This window comes from Lissotriton vulgaris, chromosome 7, assembly GCF_964263255.1.
Source record: "Lissotriton vulgaris chromosome 7, aLisVul1.2, whole genome shotgun sequence".
NCBI classification, from domain to species: domain Eukaryota; kingdom Metazoa; phylum Chordata; class Amphibia; order Caudata; family Salamandridae; genus Lissotriton; species Lissotriton vulgaris.
In genome coordinates, this window is record NC_141695.1 from 487,331,236 (window position 1) to 487,357,481 (window position 26,246).

General features: G+C 44.5%; 1 protein-coding gene across 2 annotated transcripts in view; it reads right to left on the reverse strand.

The window, feature by feature from the left end:
- GAS7 (growth arrest specific 7) overlaps nucleotides 1-26,246 on the reverse strand; it is a 1,296,657-nt gene that overhangs the window by 483,706 nt on the left and 786,705 nt on the right. For both annotated transcript variants that reach the window (XM_086930551.1, XM_086930552.1), the window contains exon 3: nucleotides 14,628-14,705. In XM_086930551.1, coding sequence (XP_086786677.1) covers nucleotides 14,628-14,705 — 78 coding nt within the window. The remainder of the gene's footprint in view (nucleotides 1-14,627; nucleotides 14,706-26,246) is intronic.

Below are 26,246 nucleotides of genomic sequence, written 5' to 3' on the forward strand. Positions count from 1 at the left end.
TTTTGGGTGTTGTTTGGTGATTTTAAAATCACCAGATGAGGGAGTTGATGAAGCGAGCTTCAGAAAATATTTTATTCTGACTTGTGGATTCAATCTCCCATAACATGAATTAATTTATTAATGAGCTGTTGCACGATTTGTTTGAATTAATCAACTTAGATTAAGTTTGCATCATACATGAACACACGGGAACTAATAACATGTGCTCTTGTTGCATTTGCGAGTTTGTTTTGTAACACGTGATTATTAATGTTTTGTTTGTCATGTTTGTCCTTTTGTCTTTGTCACTATTAATATGCGGCAGATTATTTATGGCATGTGCTTTTTTATATGTGCTTACATGTTTGTCCTATGTAGTGTTTGTCTGTCTGTGTATCATTTAATCATCTTTTTACTCTTTCAGAAACTTAAAGCTGGACTACATGAAGAATGGTAGATATTTTATGTGCTGCTTTATTTGTTTGCTTTAGCTAGATGTCTTTTATTAGTGGATTAATTAATAATTAGTAATGGTTGGGTGGTACAGAAGGGTTTGCTTTACCTGAATTAATCACTCCTTTTGTGTTTGTTTAATACTAGCCCGAGAGTGGTTTTGAGGCCTAATACTGGTTTTGAAGAAAAGATGGTCGGCCTGTACGTGAGCAGAGTTGGAGCCAAGTGCAGTCATCTTGGAAACTTTCCATGGAGAATTGTATTTTGCGCTTCACCTTTGAAAAGACTGTGGCTCTGACAAAGACTTATTCATGAACTGCTCTGGATGTTCTTTTTACAAGGCCGAGGAAGTAACAGGGATGAATTTGCCGAGCTTTGGTGGAAGTGAGAGAAGCAACTTTTTAAAATGTTGCAAAGACGCTCGGAAGTCATGTCACTCTATGTCAATGAACAATAGTATGGTGACGCTCATACCCTGGATGAGGTGGCTTTGGTGGTCCGACAGCAATCAACCAATCAGAGTGCTGAACTTTTTGAAAGAAATACATTTAGTTAAATTAGTGAGCAAAAATGATATAAAAATTGGGCCTCTTGAAGGGAACGGCGCTGACTGTTTCCTGAGGGCGAAGTGCTGTCCGATTTCCTATGGATCGTAAGCATTCAACTGTTTATTAATTTGTTTCCCTTCCAGGTCAGAAAGCTAACTTATGGAATAGGGTTTATGTTTTCTTTTTTGATTCATTATTTTGAGCAATGCTGAATTGATAGTTACCTTTGAGCCAATGATTAATGCATTAAACTGAATTAATAAAACTAAATGTTTGATTCTAATAAAGAGAGTTAATAAAGATTATTGCATTATGAATTTTAAATAAACTTTTTAAATGACAAGCTGGTCTTGTTTATTGTATATAGGTTTATCAACAACATATTAGATTCATTTGCCTCATGATTCAGCCGCCCTATTGTTTCTTATGGGCCTGGTATTAATTGGTAAGTGTGGTAGTTGATAGTGACATCATTTATAAAGAATTTATGTAGTGACATCATTTATAAAGAATTTTAGTACGAGCGCTGGATATTTACCCTGTCCACGTAGGGACCCTTTCTCCTAGTCAGGATAAGGGGGATACACTCCTAAAATAACCCCTGCTCACTACCTTGGTATCTTGGCATGAGCAGTTAGGCTCATCTCAGAGGCAGTGTGTAAAGGATTTATTTATACAAAGAAAATGGCGGTAGTGTTTCCCATCAGAGAAAACGTCCGCACCTACTGTTGTAGTTATTCTCCCCGGGTACGTAATGCGTGAGGTATCAAATAGAGGTGCACTGAGAACTTGATAAGACACCCACCACCAGGGGTGTTTGAGCAATGCAACTGAATGCAAATACCACGAATCAAGAGAGAAAACCAAATTACACAAGCACCCTCTTAAAAGTCCATTAATCTATGAACATAAATGTAGGATAGTGGTGTTATTTCCAAGGTTATTACACCAACATCATTCAATGGTTCAATGGCAATTCAAAGTATGGATCCAAAACCAAATCTTGTGCTTCAAGTTCTTTATTGTTCAAATAAGTTAAAAGTTTCCCAGCTTTACACTGCCGACACGTGTTTCGCCCTCTCCAGGGCTTTTTCAAGGCTGGAAACATAAAAATTGCAATAAGTACATCTCATAAAATATATACACTAAATATATACAGTGTCCCTAGATATATACAATTGGTCTGTTTGCATGGTCTCATATATACAATCCCTTACACATACATTCAAATTTACATCCCTAGAAAACCACTAAAAACAGGGACATTAACATGTTGCCTATGAGTTGATCACAAATACATTAAGAAGCATCAGATACTGCCTATAAAGTCATCACAAACACATCAAGAAGGGCCGAAAAGTCCATATAGTTTCAAACTACGAGGCTATAGTCTCATGATACTGTACGTGTGGATTTGGCATATTAAAGGTTTCTTGACTCCAGCATCTAGAGAATGTCAAATGTCTGAGCAGTACCAAGATTTCATTGATTTGTCACATGACATATTAAAGGTTTCTTGACTCCAGCATCTAGAGAATGTCAAATGTCTGAGCAGTACCAAGATTTCATTGATTTGTCACATGACCATGTTCAAGATTAAATGACACAGTATTTAGCAAAAACGCTTGGATTAGAATACACAAAATGCAACTGTAATAAGATAAAGACCTACCTATCTAATCAAGACGTTTGAAACGTCTTGATCCTAATAGTTTTATAACATATGCTGTACTCCATCTTCATTAGGTTTCGCATAAACGCTTCATACCCGTATCTTTTCGAACTCTAGACCTCTCCGATGCCAGAGCAGCATAAGACCAGAACAAGATAGGTAGGTCTTTATCTTATTACAGTTGCATTTTGTGTATTCTAATCCAAGCGTTTTTGCTAAATACTGTGTCATTTAATCTTGAACATGGTCATGTGATAAATCAATAAAATCTTGGTACTGCTCAGACATTTGACATTCTCTAGATGCTGGAGTCAAGAAACCTTTAATATGCCAAATCCACACGTACAGTATCATGAGACTATAGCCTCGTAGTTTGAAACTATATGGACTTTTCGGCCCTTCTTGATGTGTTTGTGATGACTTTATAGGCAGTATCTGATGCTTCTTAATGTATTTGTGATCAACTCATAGGCAACATGTTAATGTCCCTGTTTTTAGTGGTTTTCTAGGGATGTAAATTTGAATGTATGTGTAAGGGATTGTATATATGAGACCATGCAAACAGACCAATTGTATATATCTAGGGACACTGTATATATTTAGTGTATATATTTTATGAGATGTACTTATTGCAATTTTTATGTTTCCAGCCTTGAAAAAGCCCTGGAGAGGGCGAAACACGTGTCGGCAGTGTAAAGCTGGGAAACTTTTAACTTATTTGAACAATAAAGAACTTGAAGCACAAGATTTGGTTTTGGATCCATACTTTGAATTGCCATTGAACCATTGAATGATGTTGGTGTAATAACCTTGGAAATAACACCACTATCCTACATTTATGTTCATAGATTAATGGACTTTTAAGAGGGTGCTTGTGTAATTTGGTTTTCTCTCTTGATTTGTAAAGGATTTATGTTGGATTTGTCCCTTTGCGCAGGGTCATCCCCAAACCTTTTGCCTCCTATTTTTCTGATCCTGTTTTTGTTGGCTATAGGATTCTGAGCACTTTAAGGATCAGTGCTAAAGTGCATATGCTCTCTGTATTGGTTATCCATGATTGGCATATTTGATGTACTGGTAAGTCCCTAGTAAAGTGCATGGTGTGTGCCAGGCCCTGTAAATCAAATGCTACTAGTGGGCTTGCAGCACTGGCTGTGCCACCCACATGAGTAGCACTGTAAATGTGTTTCAGACATACCATTGTAGTGTCTGCACATGCAGTTGTAAACTGCCATGTTGCCCTGGTAAGTGCACCCTCTTGCCAGGCCCAAACCTTCCCTTTACTTAAATGTAATGCACCTCTATGGTAGGCCCAAGGTATCCCCATGGATAGGGTGCAGTGTATGTGAAAGGTAGGAATTGTACTGGAGTGAGTGACGTCCTGATCGTGACATACTGTCTATTTCGTTTTTCACTATTGAAAGGCCATCTGTCAAATAGGCTTATCATTGAGGCTGCTCTGTAACATTTCAGATGTGTAGCTTTCCATAGGGAAAATATAGAAAAATTGAGTATAGGCTCTCTGAACTCAGAATTTATCCGTGCACCTTTTGGTAAATGTGTTTTTTTAAGTACTGTACTACCCTACACTCCTACTACTCCAGGAGTAACGAACAGTCAACTCTTATCTGTCCGAATAGAATTTTTATTAGACCATTCCTGTTACTTTAACAGTTAATCAAAACAAATTTTTGGGGGGGACTGAAAAAGAAACACAGACTTATCAAATTCACACATGAACTTACATGTATATACGATTCACAATAACATACACTTAAAGATAAAAATGGACTTCGACACTGTGAAAAAAGTATTAGCAACAGCAACATGACAAAATCAGCAAATGAATTCATACATTAATCTGATGCAAAACACATTTTTAGAAAAATGTACATCATATACAAAAGTTAGTAATAAACATGAAAATATCCAATGTTATGAACCACATATGTCCAGCTCCAGCGTCAACGTCAAACAACACCATCCATTGGGACAACTCATCAAATTCATGGCATTCCATCTTATTTATATAGTGCTATGGTTGCGCTATATAGATGACATCTGGTGCTTGTGGAATGGACCTAAGGAAGAGTTGGAAAGTTTCTATGGCTCGCTAAACACCCACCATCAGGATATTAAATTTACATTGACCATGAGTAGGACAAAGCTGACGTTTTTGGAAGTTGAAGTGGAGCCTAATGATAAAAAGTTAACAACTACTTTGCATAGAAAGGCAACTGAGAATAATACCATCCTTCACCATACAAGTGCTCATCCTAGGACCTTGAAAGAAAATTTTCTGTATGGACAAGTATTAAGAATACGCCGCAACTGTTCATCAAAATCAGATTTTGAACACCATGCGGCACTATTTAAAGAACAGATGATCCTATGTCTGTACCCAAAAAAGCCCCTGAAGCCCTCAATAAAGAGAGCGTGGTACACGCCTCGGGAAGATCTTTCACAAAAGAAGGAGAAACCACCATTGGAAGGTATGATTTGTGCGACCACGTTTGGTCCGGATACAAACAGATTCAGGCAAGTTATAATAAAAAATGGGCACTTGCTTGAAAAATTTGAATGCGGCTTTCCAAAACCCCTATTCGCAATGAGAAAAAACAAGGGTATTGGTCAACAACTAGTACGAGCAGACATCTTTCCCATCCAAAATAAACAGCCTTTAAGATCCCAATGGCAATTAAAACCTGTTGAGGGCCATTATAAATGTGGAGCGTGTGCAGCTTGTGATTGAACCATTGATGGTGTTGAATTTTCCCATAATGGTACCAAATGGCGCCATTCAGAATTCACTAATTGCAAATCAAAAAACAGTGTATGCAATTGTCTGCCCGTGTCCCTTACTATTTATTGGCAAACCAAATCAACAAATAAATCAAAGGATCATGCAGCAACGTTCTAGGATTAAAAAGAAAGTGTTGACTGCCCCTATGGTGCAACACTTTATTGACAATTCCCATACTGAGAAGGATTTTAAATGGATGTTTTTTTCTAGCTTTGAAACAAGTAAACGCTATTTTGACATTGATGCTGCATTATTGAGAAAGGAAGCTGATCTCATTTTAAAATTTGATAGTGCCTCCACGGGACTGAATGGTATGACTGAATTATCTAGAGTATTGTGTGTATACTACAAATCCATATAGCAATTCATGAGCAATTGCAAAAAGAGGGACTTTAGAGCCTTTTGATTGGGCAAAATTCCTTTTCCCATGAACAATAGCTCTCCAAACAGGAAGTGCTCTGGTTTGAGATGCCGAGTTGAGTCACAACCAGCATGGTGCACAAGTTGAATATTCCTTCTCATTTTTGAATGAAAAGTAAGTCACTGTTTTGCCCCTGTGATTGTTTGATTAAAAATTACAATACTAAGAAACATACGACCGTGTGCTTAAATGCGCTTATGTTTGTACTTCTTATAGATAATACCCGTGAAGGAAAGCACGCCTGTATTTGAGCAAAAGGATAGTCCATTATAGCCAGAGTTTTGAATTGGTGAAGATGCGGTAAAGTAAGTCCGCTTGTTAATAGTGTTTTAAAGTGCTTCATGCATTTTGCTTGTTTGGATACATTGTTAAATGAGGACAATATCGTTTTTTTATTTGTAGAATAAAGAGTCCTTAAGGAACTCAGTCCTGCCCATACTCTGCAGTAAAGGTACATATCCTTTTGGCACTTCCCTCTGGGTTTGTAAGTCGAGAGTGGAAGTAGATATATTCAATACTTTGGTTCTTTCTTTTCAGAAATGTATATTGGCAAAGTGTTAAGGGAGCCTCGTAAGCAGTAACATAAATGAGTCCAGTGGCAGAAAAGCCAAAAACTCTTGGAGTAAACGGGCTGGAGCGGCTGCTCTAAACTCTAGAAAACAGGTACTCACTAAGTTAGTTACATGTACAAGAGAGAGAGTCAGTTCCGGTTGACGCTGTTTTTGCATCATTTATTTATTTTGTTTTTTGTAGAATATCTGGTCCATTTATATGAAGCCCTGATGATAGTCCCAGTGCTATTCACCTGGGTCTTGAAACGCGTTGGCATTTTGGGAGGCATTTAGTTAATTCTGAATGCGGCGAGTGTTGAAGGAAACTATTCAATAAATGATTGATACACTATTCAGATACTCTTTTGACGCTGGAGCTGGAATAATATATGTGGTTCATAACATTGGATATTTTCATGTTTATTACTCAATTTTGTATATGATGTAAATTTTTCTAAAAATGTTTTTGCATCAGATTAATGTATGAATTCATTTGCTGATTTTGTCATGTTGCAAGCTGTTGCTAATAATTTTTTCAGTGTCTAAGTCCATTTTTATCTTTAAGTATATGTTATTGTAAATTGTATATGCATGTAAGTTCATGTGTGAATTTGATAAGTCTGTATTTCTTTTTCAGTCCAAAAAAAATGTTTTGATTATCTTTTAAAGAAACAGGAATGGTCTAACAAAAACTCCATTCGGACAGATAAAAGAGTTGACTGTTGGTTACTCCATGAGTAGTAGGAGTGTACAGTAGTATGGAGCCGGGTTCATTGTTTTGTGTTCTGAATTTTGAATAGCCCTACCTTGCCCTGGTCATTTGGGCTTAACCCCTATAGGTTTTTGCACTTTTAGTAAGTGGGCATTTTCGTACTTCACCATTCTGTTCACCTCTGGCTGTTTGTGTATTCTGCATCTCATGTTTGTGTGATGCACATTCACTAGGAGGGTTGGGGTGTTCCCTGCCTTGCCTAGATGACTCATCACTGGGCAGAATAAATTTGGACTACATTTTGAGTGGTGGGAGGAGTTTCACTAGCACCTGAATAGGCTGCATCTCCTTTTTCACAATGCTGTTGTCATCTCCCTGTGGTCATGCTGCACCAGGGAAGATAGGACTTGTTTGGACTGGGTTCCGAGACTCTTACTGCGAAATGAACAATGACAAAATGGGGTGTAAGTATTGCACCTAAAACCCCAGGACTTTAGATTACTTGAAGGACAAGCGGACCCTGCCAAAAAGAAGAGCGGAAGGACTGTGTCAGGAGCCTTTTCTGTGTGAGGGGTGGCTTGCACTGCAGTTGCTGCTTTTGACTGTGGTGGAGGAAAAGGACTGACTATTTGTACCCGGCTGTGGTATCCTGCTTGGGAAGACTCGCCTAGGGCTTTTGTGTGCTTGCCTCCTGTTGGAAGTCCAAGGGAGATAAAAGACTTCATAGGAAAATGTCCAGGTTGGATCTTAAAATAACCTGCCTGGAAGGAGGGCATAGAACTGTGTGAGGGGCGTTGGCCTGGTGTGTGGAGTGGGACGGCCTACAGTTGCTGCTTCTAGCTGGAGCAGATGAAAGACTGGACTGTTCTTCACCTTAGTAAAGGAGAAGTGAAGAGCGCGTGTGTAGCGCTGGATTCCTAAGCTCCAGCTGAGAAAGAGCTTAAACAATTAACAAGCACTTCTATTCTTTTTTAAAGAAGTGACCAGCACAAGGTGTTGTGCTCCTTCAGTTCTTTTCTCTTAAAAGTGAATGAGGAGAGCTTTTGTCTGCCCTGCAGCTCGTGCAGTGCTGCACTTTGCAAATAGTGCTGGAGGAAAATGCTGGAAATTAACCAGCCCGCTCTGCAGTTGGTTCCAGAGTTCTGAGCTGACAACCACCCGCTACTGTCCTTGCCATGAGGAGGTGGAAATCAGAGGCAGCGCTGCCCCAGCAGAACGCCATAGCATCCAATGAGCAGTGAAGGAGACTGGCCCTGCTCACTGGTTGTTGTAGCAACCCAAGTTTTGGAGTGGTCAGGTGTTACAGGAAAGGAAGCTGCATGTCAATTGGGAGCCGCCAGTAGTTGCATCGGACTAGCGATCGTCAAGTGTAGCCCAGTGAAGTTGACATTGAAGCAATCATGGAAAGCCTGTACTGTGGCCCCTCCAAGAGAGCTGAGAGAGAGAGCAGTGCTCCTTTCAGCTATTCACTGACCTCCTGTAGCTTCCTGACCAACCCAAGTTGCCTAGATAGAAGGAATCGGCTGGGTTTTAAGGAACAGAGGCCCCGGTGAGCCTGGTCCATCAACATTGCCCTAAGAGCGTGCTGCAGAAGTGACACCTGCATGTGGGAACAGATCGGGGGCACTACTTAGCGGCCCAGCATGTTTGAATGCAGCTGGCCTCTTGTCCATTGGTAGAGGTGGTAGCCCGGCGAGCTCCCCACGCCTTCCTCAACTAAGTGTGACAGTGTTAGTTGGATCATAACAGGGTGAGGGAACATGTGGCATTCGTGTTGGGTGGTTCCACGATCACCCTAGGGGCCTCCGTCCTTTCTGGACCTGCCACCTGCGGGAGGCCAGTAACATTACTATAGTTGTGCACCTGGTGCCCTGCCACCATATAACCTACAGGAGGGGCATAGAAGCACTGTGGCTTTGTGTGTAGGTTGATTTAGGTATTATCTGAACAACTGCATGTTTATATCCTGATGTCAGGAGTGATGTCGCTCTCAGACCTTACTAAGACCGAACAAAAAGTATTGTTTTTAGGAACTACAGATTATGGACAGTGAAAATGTTTTCCTGAAGTGTGCAACTTCAGTGCACTACTTTTGATGTCATGATAATTGCCTAGTGGCAAAGTGAATCATGAGATTGTGGTCTAATGAGTTTTTATGCATAATACAAGGATATTTTTATATAACCTTATGTGGAGTCTCTTTTTGTGGTGATCCTGTGTGTCACTGGTGCGTTTGTGTGTTGCACATATGCTTTACACATTGCCTCTTGGAGAAGCCTGTCTGCTCTGCCAAGCTTCCAAGGGGGTGCGCAGGGGTTTTCTTGTGTGTATAACCCCCTTACCCTGACTAGAGTGGTTAGTTCTGCCTAGCTTAGGTGTATACCCTAACCAGAAACACAATTTTTAACAATTTGCACATAACCAGTAGTAATACAATGAAGACACTACAAAGGACACCGCACCAGTTTTAGAAAAATATCCAATGTTTAATCTGTGCAAAACAATAGCAAAAACGATAAAAGTCCTCCATTTAAATCCTAAAAATATCAATAAGCCAAAATAGACTTAAAATACAGTTCCTTGAACTCGATAGCTCTGACTCGGGTGGTCATGGTGCTGTGAATAACAAATCCAAATAGTTCTGGCTCACCGTGGCATTGCGAGCCAGCTATGGTGTTGAAAAGACCAGCAAAAAGACCCTTAAGAAATGCAGGGCATCAGTGGCCTCACAATGAGCCCTGAAGAGCCAGAGTTGGTTCCAGAGGTTGGTGCAGGAGGCATCGAGCCCTTGAAGTCACTCCCATTGCAGATCAAACTCCATGCGGTTGAAGTCAGGAGCACTGGCATCAGGGCTGCAGTGTGAAGTGCAGAGGTGGAGTATACGGAACCCTCTGGTCAGGGTGCAGGCAGCGGCTCAGGGACGGTCATTTAATGATGTTGGTTAGACCAGGTTTGTGGTGCGAAGTGATGCTAGCACCGCAACGAGCACCACAGGTCACAGTGCAGGCAGCGGGGTCGCCATTGCTGAAGCGCGGTCATTGGCTGACAGCTGGAGTGGATGGCACCAGTGGGCCATGGTTGCAGTGTGAAAAGGGGGCAGTGTGTTGTGTAACTTATGAGCGGTGCCCTCAAGCCACAGTGCAAGCAGCAGTGTTGATGTTGACGTGGAGCATCATCGCGGGAATACCAGGCGGCGGTGTGAAGTGAGGCTGCACAAAGTGCAGTGACCACTGGTCGTGGTGCAAGGAGTGGCTCGGTGGCATCGTTGGGAGTCATCGTTGGTGAGACCAGGGTTGCGATGGGTAGTGCGGAGGTGCCCTCTGCTGTACCGGCAGCAGCATCGTTGATGGCAATGGGCTGCTTTTTTTCTGTTGCAGCAAAAAGTTTTCAGTGCTGGTAGTAGATGAACTTGAAGTCTTTGCTGTTCCTGAGACTTTTTGAACAGGAGACAAGCTCTACCTCAAGCTCTTGGAGAAACTCAAAAAAGTTGCAGAAAGTTCAGTCCAGTCCTTTCTCTACCCAAGACAGAAGCAGTACTGTAGGCCAACACAGCAAAGCACACAGCAAAATAGTAGTTCCTCCTCATTACTTCTACAGCTCTGGCAGGTTCCTTGATCCAAAAGAGTGCTAAAGTCCTGGGTTCAGGACCCCAATATATATACCACATCTTCTCTTTGTGGCAAGGGTATCTGAGCGCAGTCCAATCCAGTTCCACCCTCTCTGTCCCAGCTTCACTAAAGGGGGTGGAGACAGCATTGTGTAGAGGAGACACTGGCTATTCAGGTGCTAGTTGAAACTCCTCCCACCACTCTAAATGCAGACCAGGCCTAATCAGCTCTTGTAGGAGTCACCCAGGAAAGGCAGGGCATAACTCAACCCCCCTTGTGACTGTCTACAGTGAATGTACATCCCCAGCCACTGTCACTCCAAAACCAGTCAATACACAAACCAGCAGACACACAGAGAATGGTTAAACAAGAAAATAACTACTTTACAAAGTGCTATTTTGAAACACACAATTTGAAAACCATCTCCATAAAAAATGTGTGATTAAATTCTGAGTTCAGAGAGTCAATACTCCATTTCTCCATCTTGTCCAAATGGAAAGTTATACTTGTAAGATGTTACAAAGTAACTCCTATGTTAGCCTATAGGACAGATAGCCTTGCAATAGTGAAAAACGAAATTGGCATTATTTCACTACCAGGACATGTCACACACACAAGTACATGTCCTACTTTTAACATACACTGCACCCTGCCCAGGTGGATACCTTGGGCCAACCTGTGGGGTACTTTACATGTAAGAAAATGGTTGATTTGGCACCTTTTAAAGGCTGCTTCGGAGGGTGGCACAATCAGTGCTGCAGGCCACTAGCAGCATTTGTTTTCCAGGCCCTTGGCTCACACAATGCACTATACTAGAGACTTAGTAGTAAATCAAATAAGCCAAACATGCATATACCAGTTCATAAACACAATTTACAGTGAGACCACTTGACCAATAACACTGAACAGAAGTGAGAAAGTGCGCAGAGGCACTAAACTAGCAGAATGAGTCCAACATACCAACAGGAGGCCAGAAAGCAAAAAGACAGGGGAAACACCCCAAAAGATGCCAGGTCTAAGAGGAGCGCTTTATTGGGGTCCCGATTTCAGGGCCCAAGTGAAGAGTGTATTGGCTGCACCCCCCGTCCTCTCCAGCGATGGAGTGGGCCTGCAGCAGCATCCCAGACGTGCCTCCTACTTAAACATGGCACCCCTCCCTTTCCAAAGGGGGACAGCACTGTACTGCAGCCCAGGAACTAGGTGCAGCCGCATTCCCCTTGGTTCACTGACTGCCTGTTAGAAACCTTCCTAGGAGGGCCCGCCAACACGAAAGACACAGTGAGAGGCACACACGAAAGAAGCAGCTGATCTGAACGAAGACGGGAGACCAAGGCCATTGCACTGCGGGCGGATGACCGCGCTAAGGTCACAGAATCCCGGCTGAGGATGGAAGTGCTGGCTCAGAATGTCCAGCTGTCGTGCCTTCAGGACCTCAAAGACTGCTTTTACCAGCCAAGGTGGTCCAGCTCAGACCAACCAGTCTCCCCACTGAGGCCTGCACCGTTTGCTTCACCAGCAGCCCTGCCCACCTACAGGCAGACTGTTTTTAGCACATGGGGGGACCAGAGGAGGTCTCCCAACTGAATCCGCAGAGTGGACGCAGAGTGGAAGCCCCCCCTTTCTGGCAAAACATACCTGGGGGACCACCATTCACGATTGCAGGACCGATTCCTGACGGGGGTCCTATCAGCCCTCGGGCAGGTGTTCTCTAGGAAATTGCTGAATTACTGTATACCTCATAGTAAGGGCCCAGGAGGTCCTGCGCCCTATCTTTCTTCCCAAATCGGGGACCACATTAGTAGAGGGTCTATTAAAAGAAAAAGATGCCCTGTCCGCTATGAATTTATGGTGATGTATGTACAGGGATGTTTGGTAGCCCCATTTTTGCCCTGATTTACGGTTTGATGAAAATTGGGCTCATACTGGACACAGACATAGTAACAAGTCCTGTTATTTTTAGAAACTGCACCCTATGTACAGTGAGGGTGCATTAAATGTGGTGTTATGTATAATGTTTTCACAATGTTTTTATGACATGTACAACTTATAAGTCTTGGAACTATTGCACCACTATTGCATGCGATGTTATGACAATTGCCTAGTTGGCAATGTAATTTATGTGACAGTGGTATAATGTGTTTTATGTATAATACAAAGATTATTTTTATATAACCTTGTTTTTATGGTGTGCCTAGAGTGTAACTGGTGTGTGTGTTGCACAGACGCTTTACACATTGCCTCTGGGATAAGCCGGACTGCTCTGCCAAGTAACCAAGGGGGTGAGCAGGGGTTATCTTGGGTGTGTAACTTCCTTACCCTGACCAGAGTGATGGGTTCTACCTAGCTTAGGTGCATACCCTAGCCAACCAGAAACCCAATTTCTAACACCCAACAGTCTTAGTTTTGGAATCACGGTCCTGAATTAATCATGGGATAAACAAAAGCCAAGTCCCAGAATGACCTTCACTGACTTACGAGACTAAACATGACATGAAAAACTTAAAACGCCTTTGTGAAACTGCTTAACACTTCAACAAATGGAAATAGGTTTTGCGTGCACAACAACTATGTCATGCAAATCAGTGTTCAGGTCTGACTTCTTGGTTATGAGGGGAATCTAATTATACCATACCACAAACACTGCTAAAAAAGATATGTTCTTAGATGTAGTCTGCCTGTAATCAGTGCTTAATTTGAGCCAGTGGTCTTTGGTGCTCCGCCCTGGCACTCAATTGTCAACACTGGCGATTGTGACAGTCTGCCACACGGAGACGCTATCTAATTTAGAGAAAAGCACAACAACAGTTGCTTATTAATTTAACATACATTATAAATGACTATTACCTGCCACCCAAGCTATTCTTATGGCTTTGGAGCTCTGCAATAATTCGAACTGTCACACTTGAAGGATAGTAATTGTGTTGGTCCTGTCATCGGCAGCGCAATGGGGGCAATGTGGGGCAAGCAGCAGTGGCCTCCTGACGGGGCCCTGGCACTTTTTTTTTTTTTTTTTTTACAAATTAAGTACTGACTGTAAAAAATGAGATTGTGCCAACAGAGTGGTTGAAAATTTTTATTGGAACTTATTTGAATGCAGGAATGACCGACTGTTAAATCAGCACCATCTCTTCACATCATGACCACCAGTGTGAGAAAGAATACTGTAAACAGTAACTGAAAGTCAACTGCTTGCGCTCTGGCAAAAAGTCTGTCACTACATGACTCCGCTCATGGCACTTGCTTCTTTCTTTATCTTAACTTCTGGTCTTTACAGGCTACACACACTTTTGTTGACATCTGCAAATTATGCAGAAAATTGTGGATTACGGGGCATGTGTCCATAATAATGCCACCAACGTCACGACGCAGATTTGCATAATTTCAGTGGTCATGGCTACAAATGAAGCTCAAATCTGAGCCAGCTATAAGCGAGCAATCCTTATTTAGTAACTGAACGTTGGAGTACCACACCAACCCTTCCCCAAAGCTACGCTTGATACCGTTGCTTCAGCAATCAGTCTGCCTTTCAGTTCTAAATCAATTCTCCGGATGCCTCACAATAGTAGCACTTCAAAAACGTTCCCGCAGCTACCTCTGGGGTGATTGTCATGGTAACGGATTGCAGTGCTTGCACACCACAGGCCGGCCGAAAGCACGAAGGATGGGTGGGGAACAGGATAAATAATGTCTCCACATTCCTCAATTACTCCCAAAAAGCAGAAAGTCAAATGCATTAGCACCAGGGCGTCTGAAGACCGCTGCAAAGTGCAAGTTGGAACATTCAAAACACAAAGCCGTCTTTCCCTCATGGTTAAGAAAGAGAGAAGAGACTATATCCTGTCATACATTATCAGCCTTAGAAATTGTTGCTAAACTGTACCTGCGGGGAGCGACGTCTTCTGTGTGAGGGGGCTCTGCGGGCTGCTGGGCGAGCTGACTGGCCGCTCCCACGTCGTCTCTAGTCAAAGAAAATTAAAATTACAGTCATTCGCCTCAGCGTTTACCAACATTACTGGTACATTTCCAGCTTTCATGCTCCTTAAGACCATAGAAATTGCAGCAAATAACATCATTTTCTCTCTTTTAATAAATAGCAAATCACCAGGCAATGTACTACCGTCTTCTTCAATCAAAGGCACTCTCTAAAATTGGGCTGTGTTTGTAGTGCGTTTGATTTTTGAAATGTAGCATTCTCAATGAAAAGTCATAGTTTATCATAACCACGGTCTTTTGTATGCAGTAGGATTCGGTGTGTATTAGTCTCGGTTAGTCGATTTGTGAATCACCTGCCAGAGCACAATTGTGTTTCTCAACTTCTCGTGCAAATATATTTGAAAAACGATTAGTTTATTTGAAATATTTACTGACATGCTTACAGGGGATTTGCATTTTTTTCTTAGTGGATCGACATTGCCACGGTTGAGCTCTGGCTGGGGGTGTATCTGCTTCCATTACAATAAATGCACAGTTTGTCAAAAATGAAAATGTGATAAAGAACGTGCTCATTTCATTACCCAATGTCCTTGGGTTTCAGAAGTTTGAAAATCACAATACAACAATCCTAACTTCGATTGTCACTATATGCAATAGGTGGAATAAATCACTAGCACCATTCATTGGATCACAGCGACATATGTAATTTATAGCGCATTAGTGTGGTGTAAAGCTCTATATATAAAAAACACTTTGGCAAAGCCTTGCTTTTTTAGGGTGCGTTTTTGTTAATAGTTGTGTGACTGTGTATACTGCCCCAGCTGTTCTAGAAAAAAAATAACACAATGAACCTACATCTTCACACCCAGCCCAGATATACATCCCGTCCATTCACCAGCCTATTATTTTGTATGACATGCCTGGGCCTGTCCCCTTTTCAAGTTGTTATTCCCTATTATAATGAATCGAGTTTCTAAACTATTTCCGGTGACCGAAAGCTTGAGAATACAGCATAGTTACCATCCGTAGCATTTGTATAGTAAGTTTTAACTTCCTGTTTTCACTATATAGAAACAGTGTGGGTGAGGAACTTGCGGCATTTACAAAAGATCTTCCACAGATAGGAACCCCTTGGCACTTCAGCCCCTGCTGTCAAATTTGGTACAATATATGAATGAACTAGGCCTCCTCGTTAACCAAGAAAAAACTGTTATTATGAGATGCGGGAGGGCAAGTAGGAAATGTAGAGATATAAGGATAGACGGCAAAATCTTTGGTTTTATTAATACCTTTTCCTATCTGGGGATTTTATTTTACACAATGTTTTATAGAATAAAGCCATTGCCAACAGGAAGCTACAATTTAGTAAATCTTGCATGGCCCACAGAAGTTTTGCGAGACGATCGGGCTCTAACCCACCGGAAGTGATGATGAAGATCTATAAAGCCACTTTCATAGCCACATTTGGGGCGGGCTTGTGGGGACATAAAAAATGTACAGCTTGCCAAATGGTAGAAAATGTATTTTTTAGATATCTGCTTGCAACATCTAAAAGCACATCAATATATGTAGGCCATGCCGAATTGGGCGCACAATATATCATAGATTTAATAAAGCTACCACCATCTGGACATCACAATATCAAGACTCAATCAAGCAATAATTGGGGACTGCCTTAAATTAAGCTCACACTTAAGAATTACCTTCCTGGTCTTTGTACAAAGTTTTTTCCCTGATATGGGCTACCCCGACTATTTTGAGAAACCGAAAACACTAGACATAATTAGTAGAAAGACCTTGAAAGAGGAAGGGATGATACGTCTGGGAAACCTTAGATTGCTGAGATCCCCAAACCAAGTGTCATGAAGTATCCATTGATTTTAACTACTTTTAGGCTTGTCTCCATCGCTTAAGACTTGATATATTCCATAGATTGGTCAGCTTCCCAAAAATGAATGACTGGTCTATAAATCTGACGAGTTGCTCTTGTGATAATATGATGCCCAAGGATAAAATGCATTAGGTTCTCTTCTGTAAGTTTTATAGCCAATAAAGGAAACTATATATGTATTTATACTACAGGTCCAAATGTATCTAACATGCCTTCTCTTCCAGCCAGGGAATTACTCAAAAAGAAGGGTAAGCTACCCATTGTCCCCAAAGTTCATGGTCCCCCTCCAGCTAAGCGGAGAAGAGGGGGGGGGGCCTCCCCAGAAAAGCAAGCTCAGCCATCTAGAGTTTGGCAAATCATTAAAATCCAATGTTTCAGTTGTATCCAACCTCAAGACAAAAGATATTTCTGTGGTAGTTTCACCGGCCCCTGCAGTGCTGGTACCAACGTTCATTGAGGTTCAGGATACATCTGATCTAATGTCTGTCACTGATTTAGCATGTGATACGAGGTCAGTCCTTCCCCCTTTAGAGAAAGATTTAATGTCCAATGTTCCATGTGAGTCTATTGAACACCTTCTTAGGTCCTTTATGCATCCAATATTGGATATTTTGAAGAGGGTGGAACAAAGGTTGGGGAATCTGGAGTCTTTGTTTGGCGATAATGTAGTAGCAGGGCCCTCATTGATTAATAACACGCCAGCCCCTTCATCAAGGGTCACAGTCCAGGCCCAAATTGCTCCTGCCCAGCCCCCGGCTGTCACCAAGGGATCAGCTAAGGGCACTACTGGAGTTAATAATCTCCCTCTTAATACCCACTTGGGAGTTTCAGCTACACAGCAAGGTGTCCAGCGGGTCTCCTTGGTGACAACAGTAAAATCAGCTGCATTGGCCACTAGAGAAACTTCGAAGGGAGGGGAAAGTATGACACCCCCTAACCAACGAGTGGGTCGGGGAAGGTTGAGTCGACCTAATAAAGTTAAATTGCAGGGCCCCAATGTTGAATTGCCTCCCGATTCTGTGCCCTTTGTGGTCGTGCTTACTGGCGTCCCACCCCTAGAGGCTGGTAAAAGGGAGGGGTATTCCCAACTAAAAAACAAAACTATGCACTGGTTGGGATTAAATAGACCACTCCCATACCACGTTAATGGAGAGATTGTTCACATTAGGCGCATCCCATGGTTGGGTAGTAGGGAAAAAAATGTAGAGGGAGACCTTATAGTTATAAATTTTAGAGACCCAGAGGCAGTCAGACTTATACTGAATGGGTCCTCGAGGAACTCGAGCAGTGCCATAGTTCCACACGATTTAACTTTTTTTTACCCAAGATCTCTCGTGTGTCCCCCCTTTTTTCCGGGAGGTTTAGCTCAAACCCAACTTAATATGCATATGCCATCCACCAATAGTTACACGGGGCAACCCTTTAGACCTTTGCCCATTAGGAACAATCATGGGTGGAATACAGTGCCCGTTAGAAACTATTGTATGCCACCAGGGAGGTTGGACCAAGTGTATGGTCACAGTAGAATGGACCATCTGATACCATTCACCCCGTTAGAAACTTCTAACAGATTCAATATTCTCTCTTGCTTCGACGGGTGCGATTGACAGCCGGGGCAATCTGTTGGCAGTCCACTGGGTACGCTCACTCCTAGGTCAAACCCACTATCAGAATCAGCATATGAGTGGTCGCTACCTGCCTTATCTACAGAGCTTACAACAGCTCTCCCCTCTGCTGATGGTCGCACATTTGCTGAGGGATCTGAACAGGGGTTATTCGTTGGTTCAAATGCTGACAAAGCCATCCTTGGTAATTTATTATCTCCAGTTTTGCCTGTAGGTTTGCAACCATCTTGCTTTGATGCTAGCCCTACTCCTTGTCCACCATGCCCTGCCATACTTGGCTCGGCAGGAATGGGGATGGGGGTAATCGACCCTTGTTTGTCGAAGCTACGGATATGCTCCTGGAACATTGCTGGTCTTGAATCAAAGCTTGATCTGCCGGATTGGGGGACCTTTATAGATAATTCTGACATTTGGGCATTCCAGGAAACCTGGGCCCTTGGGCCTATATTTCGTGTTGGGTTTCTGAACTACTCTAGACCTGCAGTGAAGGGTGCAAGGGGTAGACCAGTGGGTGGTCTAGTCATCTGGGTACGCCAACATGCAGGTGTAACAGTGGAAGAGTTCCCATTGGATAACCCCGATATGTTAGCCATACGGGTAATCTCGTCTTCAGGACTGAATATGGTGATTGTAAATACCTACATGAGGGGTATCCAAGGGGGAAAATGTTCTCCTGCTGCGTTGTTGTTGGATGGATTCCTAAGCTCTTTACCGGTGAATACAAACAGGGTGGTATTGGGGGATTTTAATACCTGTTTCGAACCTATGGGGTTGGATGATGGTATGCTCACCGAGGACGAGGATTCTTTGTGGGGCATCCCGGGTCTGGAACTACAACCCATCAAGAAATGGTCCCAATCAGCCATATTTTTGAAGGGTCTTTGTTTGAACCAGGGAATGCGTGCAGTAAATGGGCGTCTGAAGTCCGATAGGATGGGGGCAATGACTTTTGATAATGGTAGATCTGGCTCTCGCATTGACTATATCTTGGTGAATGTGGAAATGTGGCCTAGTTTGCTGGATATGGTGGTAGTAAATAGAGTCGAGAGTGACCATCATCCCTTGGTTCTATCGAAAAAAAAGATAAAAAATATATTTTACCGATAATCAGCCCACACCGTTTTGCCCAATGCCACAGCATATTTATTTCTGCAATCATTACCTACCCTAGAGATCTGTTGTAAAATGTCATCCTTTCTATGGGCGTTCTTTTATACTAGAAAGAACATTTTACCAATTTGTGACTAGGATAGGCCATATGCTGTAACTTCTTTCATGGATTTGACATCTTGATCAATGTGACCAAGGGAAAATGGGTCAGAATTTGAATGTGTAATACACTGTATTATATTAGCCTTGTGAATTGGAGGGCCAGTTTCGATGGAGGGCATGGCGGACCAGGATCTAGGTTCTTGCTCCTTTCTTAGACTGGTCGTACCCAGGAATAGGGATATAGCATGACAGGTAATCACATATTACTGCCCCTCTAGTTTGGATACACAATGTAATGGGCAGATGAACTTACATTAACACAAAGGCACTTTAACATACTATTACATTTACTTCTTTATTGCCACAGCTGTAGCTTAAAAAAACATCTACTGGTATAGTGGGAAATGTGTAATAAATGTTAATTGTCTTTAATATTGATTATATCAGACTGGGTTTTTAGAACCTATAATGTTCCTTCCTTGCCCCCACACTCAATGCTCTGAGCCACTTTAGGTGAAGAACTGCTTTATTTATATAGTACAAGGTTATCACAAGCTTAGGGCGCCGAGCGTCTATTCACCGCAAGCTCCGGTCGCCAACTGCCGACTTCCCAGTTCGCGCCTTCAATCCGTGCCTACTGCGCATGCTCGCGCCTTCCGCTCCAGTCTATGGCGTGACGCGTCATCGCGTACACGCTCATAGACTAGAGCGCACACCACATATCTCCCCCCTTTAACAGTGACAAGATAACAACCCCCCAAACCCACTAAGTGCCCATATGTCCCCAAGTCTCTGTCTCTGGATGGCACCATAGCGGTAACAATACATCATGACTAGTGTCCACTCATTTCAAAGTCTCTATATCGGGAGGGCACAGTAACTGCCCTGCCACTGCGGGTGTGTCTTACCGGCATGTTCTCTTCCACCTCTCTCTCTCCTCGTGATCTCTCACCGTCTTTCTGTTCTTCTCTCTGTACTACACCGGCCGGTGTACTGTCTCTGTCGGTAGACTCTGTGTTGGCAGTTTCGGCTTCTCTGTCATCTCCTGCTCCTTCCCACAGGTCTTGTGCGTTATGCACCAGTGGAGGCCTTGCTTCTTCGGACTCCTCCTGTATCTCCTCCTCCTCTGACTTGGGCCACACTACTATCTTGTTGACTCTGGCCATGCGGTCTTGGGACCACACTTTGCCGTCGCTGAGGAGAGCCGCCCTGCCTCGCACCTCTTTGACCTGTAAGGGCTGGCTATACTTGCTTTCTCCTTTCTTTTGTATGGTAGGGAGTTTGACTCTGACCCATTCACCTTCTTCCAGCTCTGTTTCCTTCGTGTTGCGTCATTTGTCGTAGTGTGCAGCATAAATCTTCTGGGCCTTCTCCAGGTTGTGCTGAACCACTGCAGGGGACCACTTGCTGGTGATGGTCTTCTCCCTCCACACTACGTTGTCCCGGGTGAACGGAAGTCGTCCTCTGAGCACTTGGAAGGGACTGTACCCCACCACCGTGGGGGTGATCCTGTAGGCCCACAGCATGCTCATTACTTCGGTCTCCCAGTCTTTTCCCTGCGAGATGGCTGCCTGTATGGAGCCCATTAGCACGCGGTTGAACCGCTCCACTTGGCCGTTGCATGCTGGGTGGTAGACGGCCGTGTGCTTTGACTCAATCCCGTTCCTCCTCATAAATCGAGTCCACTTGTCTGAGACAAATTGCGGCCCATTGTCACTAAGAATGGATTTGGGTATACCTTCTCTTAAGAACACAGACGTCAGAAATTTCAGTATAGTGTCCGTATCCATGGACTCTTGTATGTCCACTTCAGGCCATTTAGAATACTTGTCTATCACCACACATAAATATTTGTTCACACCTCTGCTGTCCAGGACGGGCCCAAGTATTTCGATGGCCACGTTCTCCCAGGGGCTTTGTGGGGTATCAAACTTTCCCACGGCTGGTCTGAGTGGTCGTAGAACTTTGTCCGCTCCTTGGCACTGCCCACACTCCCTCACTTGTCTTTCTATGTGGACATCCATGCCTGGCCACCAATACATTTGCTTGACTCGTGCTTTGGTCTTTACGATGCCCAGATGTCCTTCATGCAGTTGTTTCAACAACTTGGGTATCAGTGTTTCCGGCGGTACTACCCTTTCTCCTCTGTATAGGAAGATTCCTGAATCGCTCAGGGACAGTTCCTCTCTCATCTCGTAGAACCTTCGCACTCCTTCCGTGAGCTTCTTTTTGTCTGGCCATCCGGACGTAAGATGTCTTTTTATCTCTACCTTCTCCGCATCCTGTTCGTAAGCAGCCGCCCATTCCTGACAGCTTATCGTCGTCTCATGGTCCTCCATGCTGGCCACCATCTCCTCTTTGTCCGGGGCCTCCTCCGGCGCATCCTCCATCGCCGCAGCTCGGCTGAGGTAATCCGCTACCCTGTTTTGCGTTCCCGGTAGGTACTCCACGTCATAGGTGTAATCAAGTAGTTTTAGTGTCATTTTCGCAATCGTCGGGGTCGCTGTATCATGGCCCGAGGACGTCAGGACTTTGATCAGGTGTTTATGATCTGTTTGAAGCTTGAATCTTGTGCCCCAAATGAACTGCCGAAACTTGCCCATGGCCCAGGTGACCGTCAGCATCTCTTTTTCAATGACGCTGTACCTTTGTTCCGTCGGGGACAGCGCGCGTGAAGCAAAGCTGATGGTTTCAATGGATCCATCTTCCCTTTCCTGTGCCAAGACCGCCCCTAAGCCCTTGTCACTAGCATCCGTCGTCACTATGGTCTTGCCTGTGGGGACGTAACCTTGCAGTGGAACAGCTTGGCTGATGCAATCCTTAATCGTTTCAAATTCTGATTGCGCTTCTGAGTCCCAATCAAACTTTGCCTTGTCTCTGATGAGTTGCCTCATTCTGTATGTTCTGGTGGCAAAGTGCCTCACGAACTTGCTATAATACTCGGCCATCCCGAGGAATGACCTCACTTCCTCCTTGGTACTCGGAGCTTTGGCATTCCTGATGGCCTTCACATTTTGTTCCTTGGGTGATATACCATGCGTCCCAATTTCATGACCTAAGTACGTTACTGAGTGAGTCCCAATCTTACATTTGCTCCACTCTGCAGTTAAACCCTTGCTTTGCAGCACTTCCAGGACTCTGTGTAGCTTTCTGTCGTGATCTCCCTTGGTGGAGCCCATCACCAGAATGTCATCCTGGAAGTACTGCACCCCCGAGATGTCCTTGAACAACCGATGCATCAACTTCTGAAATACGGCCGCTGCAGACGCTAGACCGAAGGGCATCCTCCGGAACTGGTAGCACCCGAAGGGCGTAATGAAGGAGGTGTACTTCCTACTCGAAGGATGCAGCTCAATTTGATAGTACGCTGACGTGAGATCTATGGTGGAGAAATGGGTGACACCTTTTGTTCTTGCCAGCATCTCCTCAATTCTGGGAAGGGGAAATCTCTCCACAATGAGGTTTTTGTTGAGCTCTCGGAGGTCCACACAGAGACGAACCTTTCCATTGGGTTTCTTGACTACCACCAAGGGGGATAGCCATTCCGAACTGTCCACCGGCTCTATGATGCCTTGCTTCTCCAGCCTCAGCAGTTCTTGTTGCACCGCTCCACTTGTGGATATGGGGATGTTCCTGTCTTTGTGTACTACTGGTACTGCTCCCTCCTTGAGGACCATTTTGTGAACAAATTTGTCCAGTTTACCGACTGTACCCTCAAAAACCTTGGGGTATGCAGATTTCCAGTCTTCTTCTTTCGTGAGGGGCCACTCGTCCGTTAATAGTATCTGTTCTCTCACGCCCGGGTTGAGTATGATTCCTAGATCCCCTGCGTCTCTCCATCCAAGCACCAACGGGCCCTTCTCAGCGACGTACAGGGTGCATGTGGCCGACCTCCCTCTGAATTCGAAAGTGAAGTCTCGGCACCCCACCAGGGGAATGGCGTTCTCACTATACGAGATGGGTTTGATGTCCGGCGGCAGTAGGTCTGGCCCCACTACTGGTGCGAAGTCTTCGTCCCATATGGATCTTTGTACGATGGTCCAGGGAGAACCTGAGTCGACGGCCACGTGTACTTTCACTCCACCTATGAGCATGTCCGTGCGAGGCTTATCTCTTCGCTTCCCTGTCACCTCCAGCACCTGGTCCTCAATGCACAGCACCATTTCACCGTCTTCTAGGTCATCTTCCTCGCTGATTTCCGCAGTGGCAGATTCGACACACTTGACCGTGGACTTCTTCCCCCTCTTGCGGCATACTTTTTCAAAATGGCCGACCAGGTCGCAGAACGCGCATCTGGCGCGGAACGCAGGACAGCGTTTATCCTGAGCAGAATGCGCCGTGCTACCACATCTGTAACACGAGAACTTGCTGTCTGTGCTGGGGCGGACCGTCTGTTTCCCTGTCCATTTTGTATCCTTCCTCTGCTCTCCATACGTCCCCTTTTGTTTACTGGACTGTGAGGCCTCGTCTATCTTGTTAATCATCTGCCTCTGCGTGCCTTCCCTTTTTGCCGCCTCTGCGCCGCGTTTAGACATTTCCGCCTTTTTTACCATTGCCACGACTTCCTTGAGCGAGGTTTCGTTCTGCGCCCATAGTTTGTCTTGAACGGCCCTGCTGGTGGTGTGCATAACTATCTGGTCTTTTATGTACTCATCCTGTAGAGCACCATACTGGCACGTGATGGCCAGTCGTCGGAGCGCGGCCACGTAGTCGTCTATGGATTCGCCTGCCTCTTGTTTCCTCTGTTGAAAATTGTAACGGTCTATGGAGACACAGACTGCTGGGCGGAAATGATTGTCCAAGTCTTCCAGTGCGTTTTTGAAGACATCTGTCTCAGTCGCACCCCTTTCCTTGGGCACCAAGTTTTTGAACACTCTCACCCCTTCCGGGCCTAAATTGTGGAGTAACAGTCTCTTTTTCCTTGCCGGGGTGTACTCCTCCCCATTTTCGTCCTCCAGTGCCTCAATGTAATTTTGAAAGTATTCCCTTCAATCCTCCCATTTTAACTGTGGTTCCCCCGGTCTGGGCAGGAATGGGATGGGTGCCATCAGGGCTGAGGCTTGATTCGCCATCTTGACCTCGACTCTGGGGTCTACCGCCTGGGCACTGGGTTGGTCGGGCACACTGGATGCTCCTGCACTCCCTGCCGTGTCACTTTGACCTCTGGGACTACCTGGAGTACTGTCCCTTATGGCCTGCGTGGGGTTGTCTGTCTGCGCCCCTTCCTCTGGCTTGGGGGTGGTGCCTTTGGTTGCCAGGTTGCTGGCTGTAGGCTCTATTCCCTTGGGCAGCACTGACCTGAATGCTTAGGCTTGTATTCTGGCTTTCCTGGTGCTGTTGCGCTGCTGCCACGCCCTATGCTCGTGCTGGTTGCTGTCCTGTCCTTCTGGCTGGTGTAGGGCTGTTGGAGGGTGCTTGCTCCTTTCCACTGTGCTCGATGGTGTTCGTGGTACCAGCCTCGTCGCCAATATAATGTTCCTTCCTTGCCCCCACACTCAATGCTCTGAGCACTTTAGGTGAAGAACTGCTTTATTTATATAGTACAAGGTTATTACAAGCTTAGGGCGCCGAGCGTCTATTCACCGCAAGCTCCGGTCGCCAACTGCCGACTTCCCAGTTCGCGCCTTCAATCCGTGCCTACTGCGCATGCTCGCGCCTTCCGCTCCAGTCTATGGCGTGACGCGTCATCGCGTACACGCTCATAGACTAGAGCGCACACCACAGAACCTTTGTTAGGAATTGATTGCTAACTAAGGTGTTTTTCTTAAAGTGGGCTGTCCTAAACATGTCGATAGGATATATATATATATGCGTGTATGCTTTTTTTTCTCTATGTAGGCAGCCTACTTAGAGAAAATGGCCCGGGTGGGATGCGCTCCAATGTGCCTCACCACTTGTGATTGGTGGAGCCTGGAGGGGAGGCTGCCTTTGCTAATGACGAGAGCTGCAGGCAGTGAAAACGTAGGACGGCGGGTGCAGGTGCCGGGACCCATCCAAAAGCGGGACAGTAAGTTTTATGTAATATTTAATTAAATAAACCCCTCCCGCCTCCCCCATCCCCCCACCCCCACCCCCCCGCGACAACCCCATTTTAACCCCCCACCCCCCACCTGCCCGTCATGTCGGCCCGACTGTATTGAGATAAATGGCTGCAGTGCATTGTGAGTGATTTTTGTGCTCAAGTGTATGGTTTTTTTCCAACAGATAAATATTGTCTTTCCCCTGCCTTAATTCTTCATTAAATATCAGGCCGGTTCACTTGATTGCTTCAGAAATAATAACTGGGCTCATTTTTGTCCTATTCCACTGGCCACAATCATGATGAATTATTCTTATTATATGTATTGAAATAAACTCATGCAAGACTTTCTTTTATAACGAGGAGAAGCACTTTGGTCCTCATAACATGGAGTGCATTACCAAAAAAACAGTATCGAGAGGGGTGGGCAGTACAGGGGTGTGGGTCACTGCTGAGACAGGAGCTTCCATCACAGTGAAGCAAGGCATTAGTCATGGCATAATACCCCAATCTCAGAGAGAGTGAGCTCGCTATTTAACCACTCCAGCGCTTGAGTATGGTACTGGTGCAGCACGGCTTCTGTTTGCGCCAGTGCATACCTTTGGTGGGTGCAATCAATTCAGCCCGGCGCATGCGCCACTTTAAAATCAATGCGCTTAGTTGAGGCAGATATCCTGAACCCGCAAATTACTTATGTCCCCTGAAACAGCACGCTCAGCTCTCGCTTTAATGACTGCTCCATGTTTCTGTGCTCATAATTCAGAAGTACCCCCGGATGGTAGATGTACTGAAACACTGCAGCCAACTATATAAAGGCCT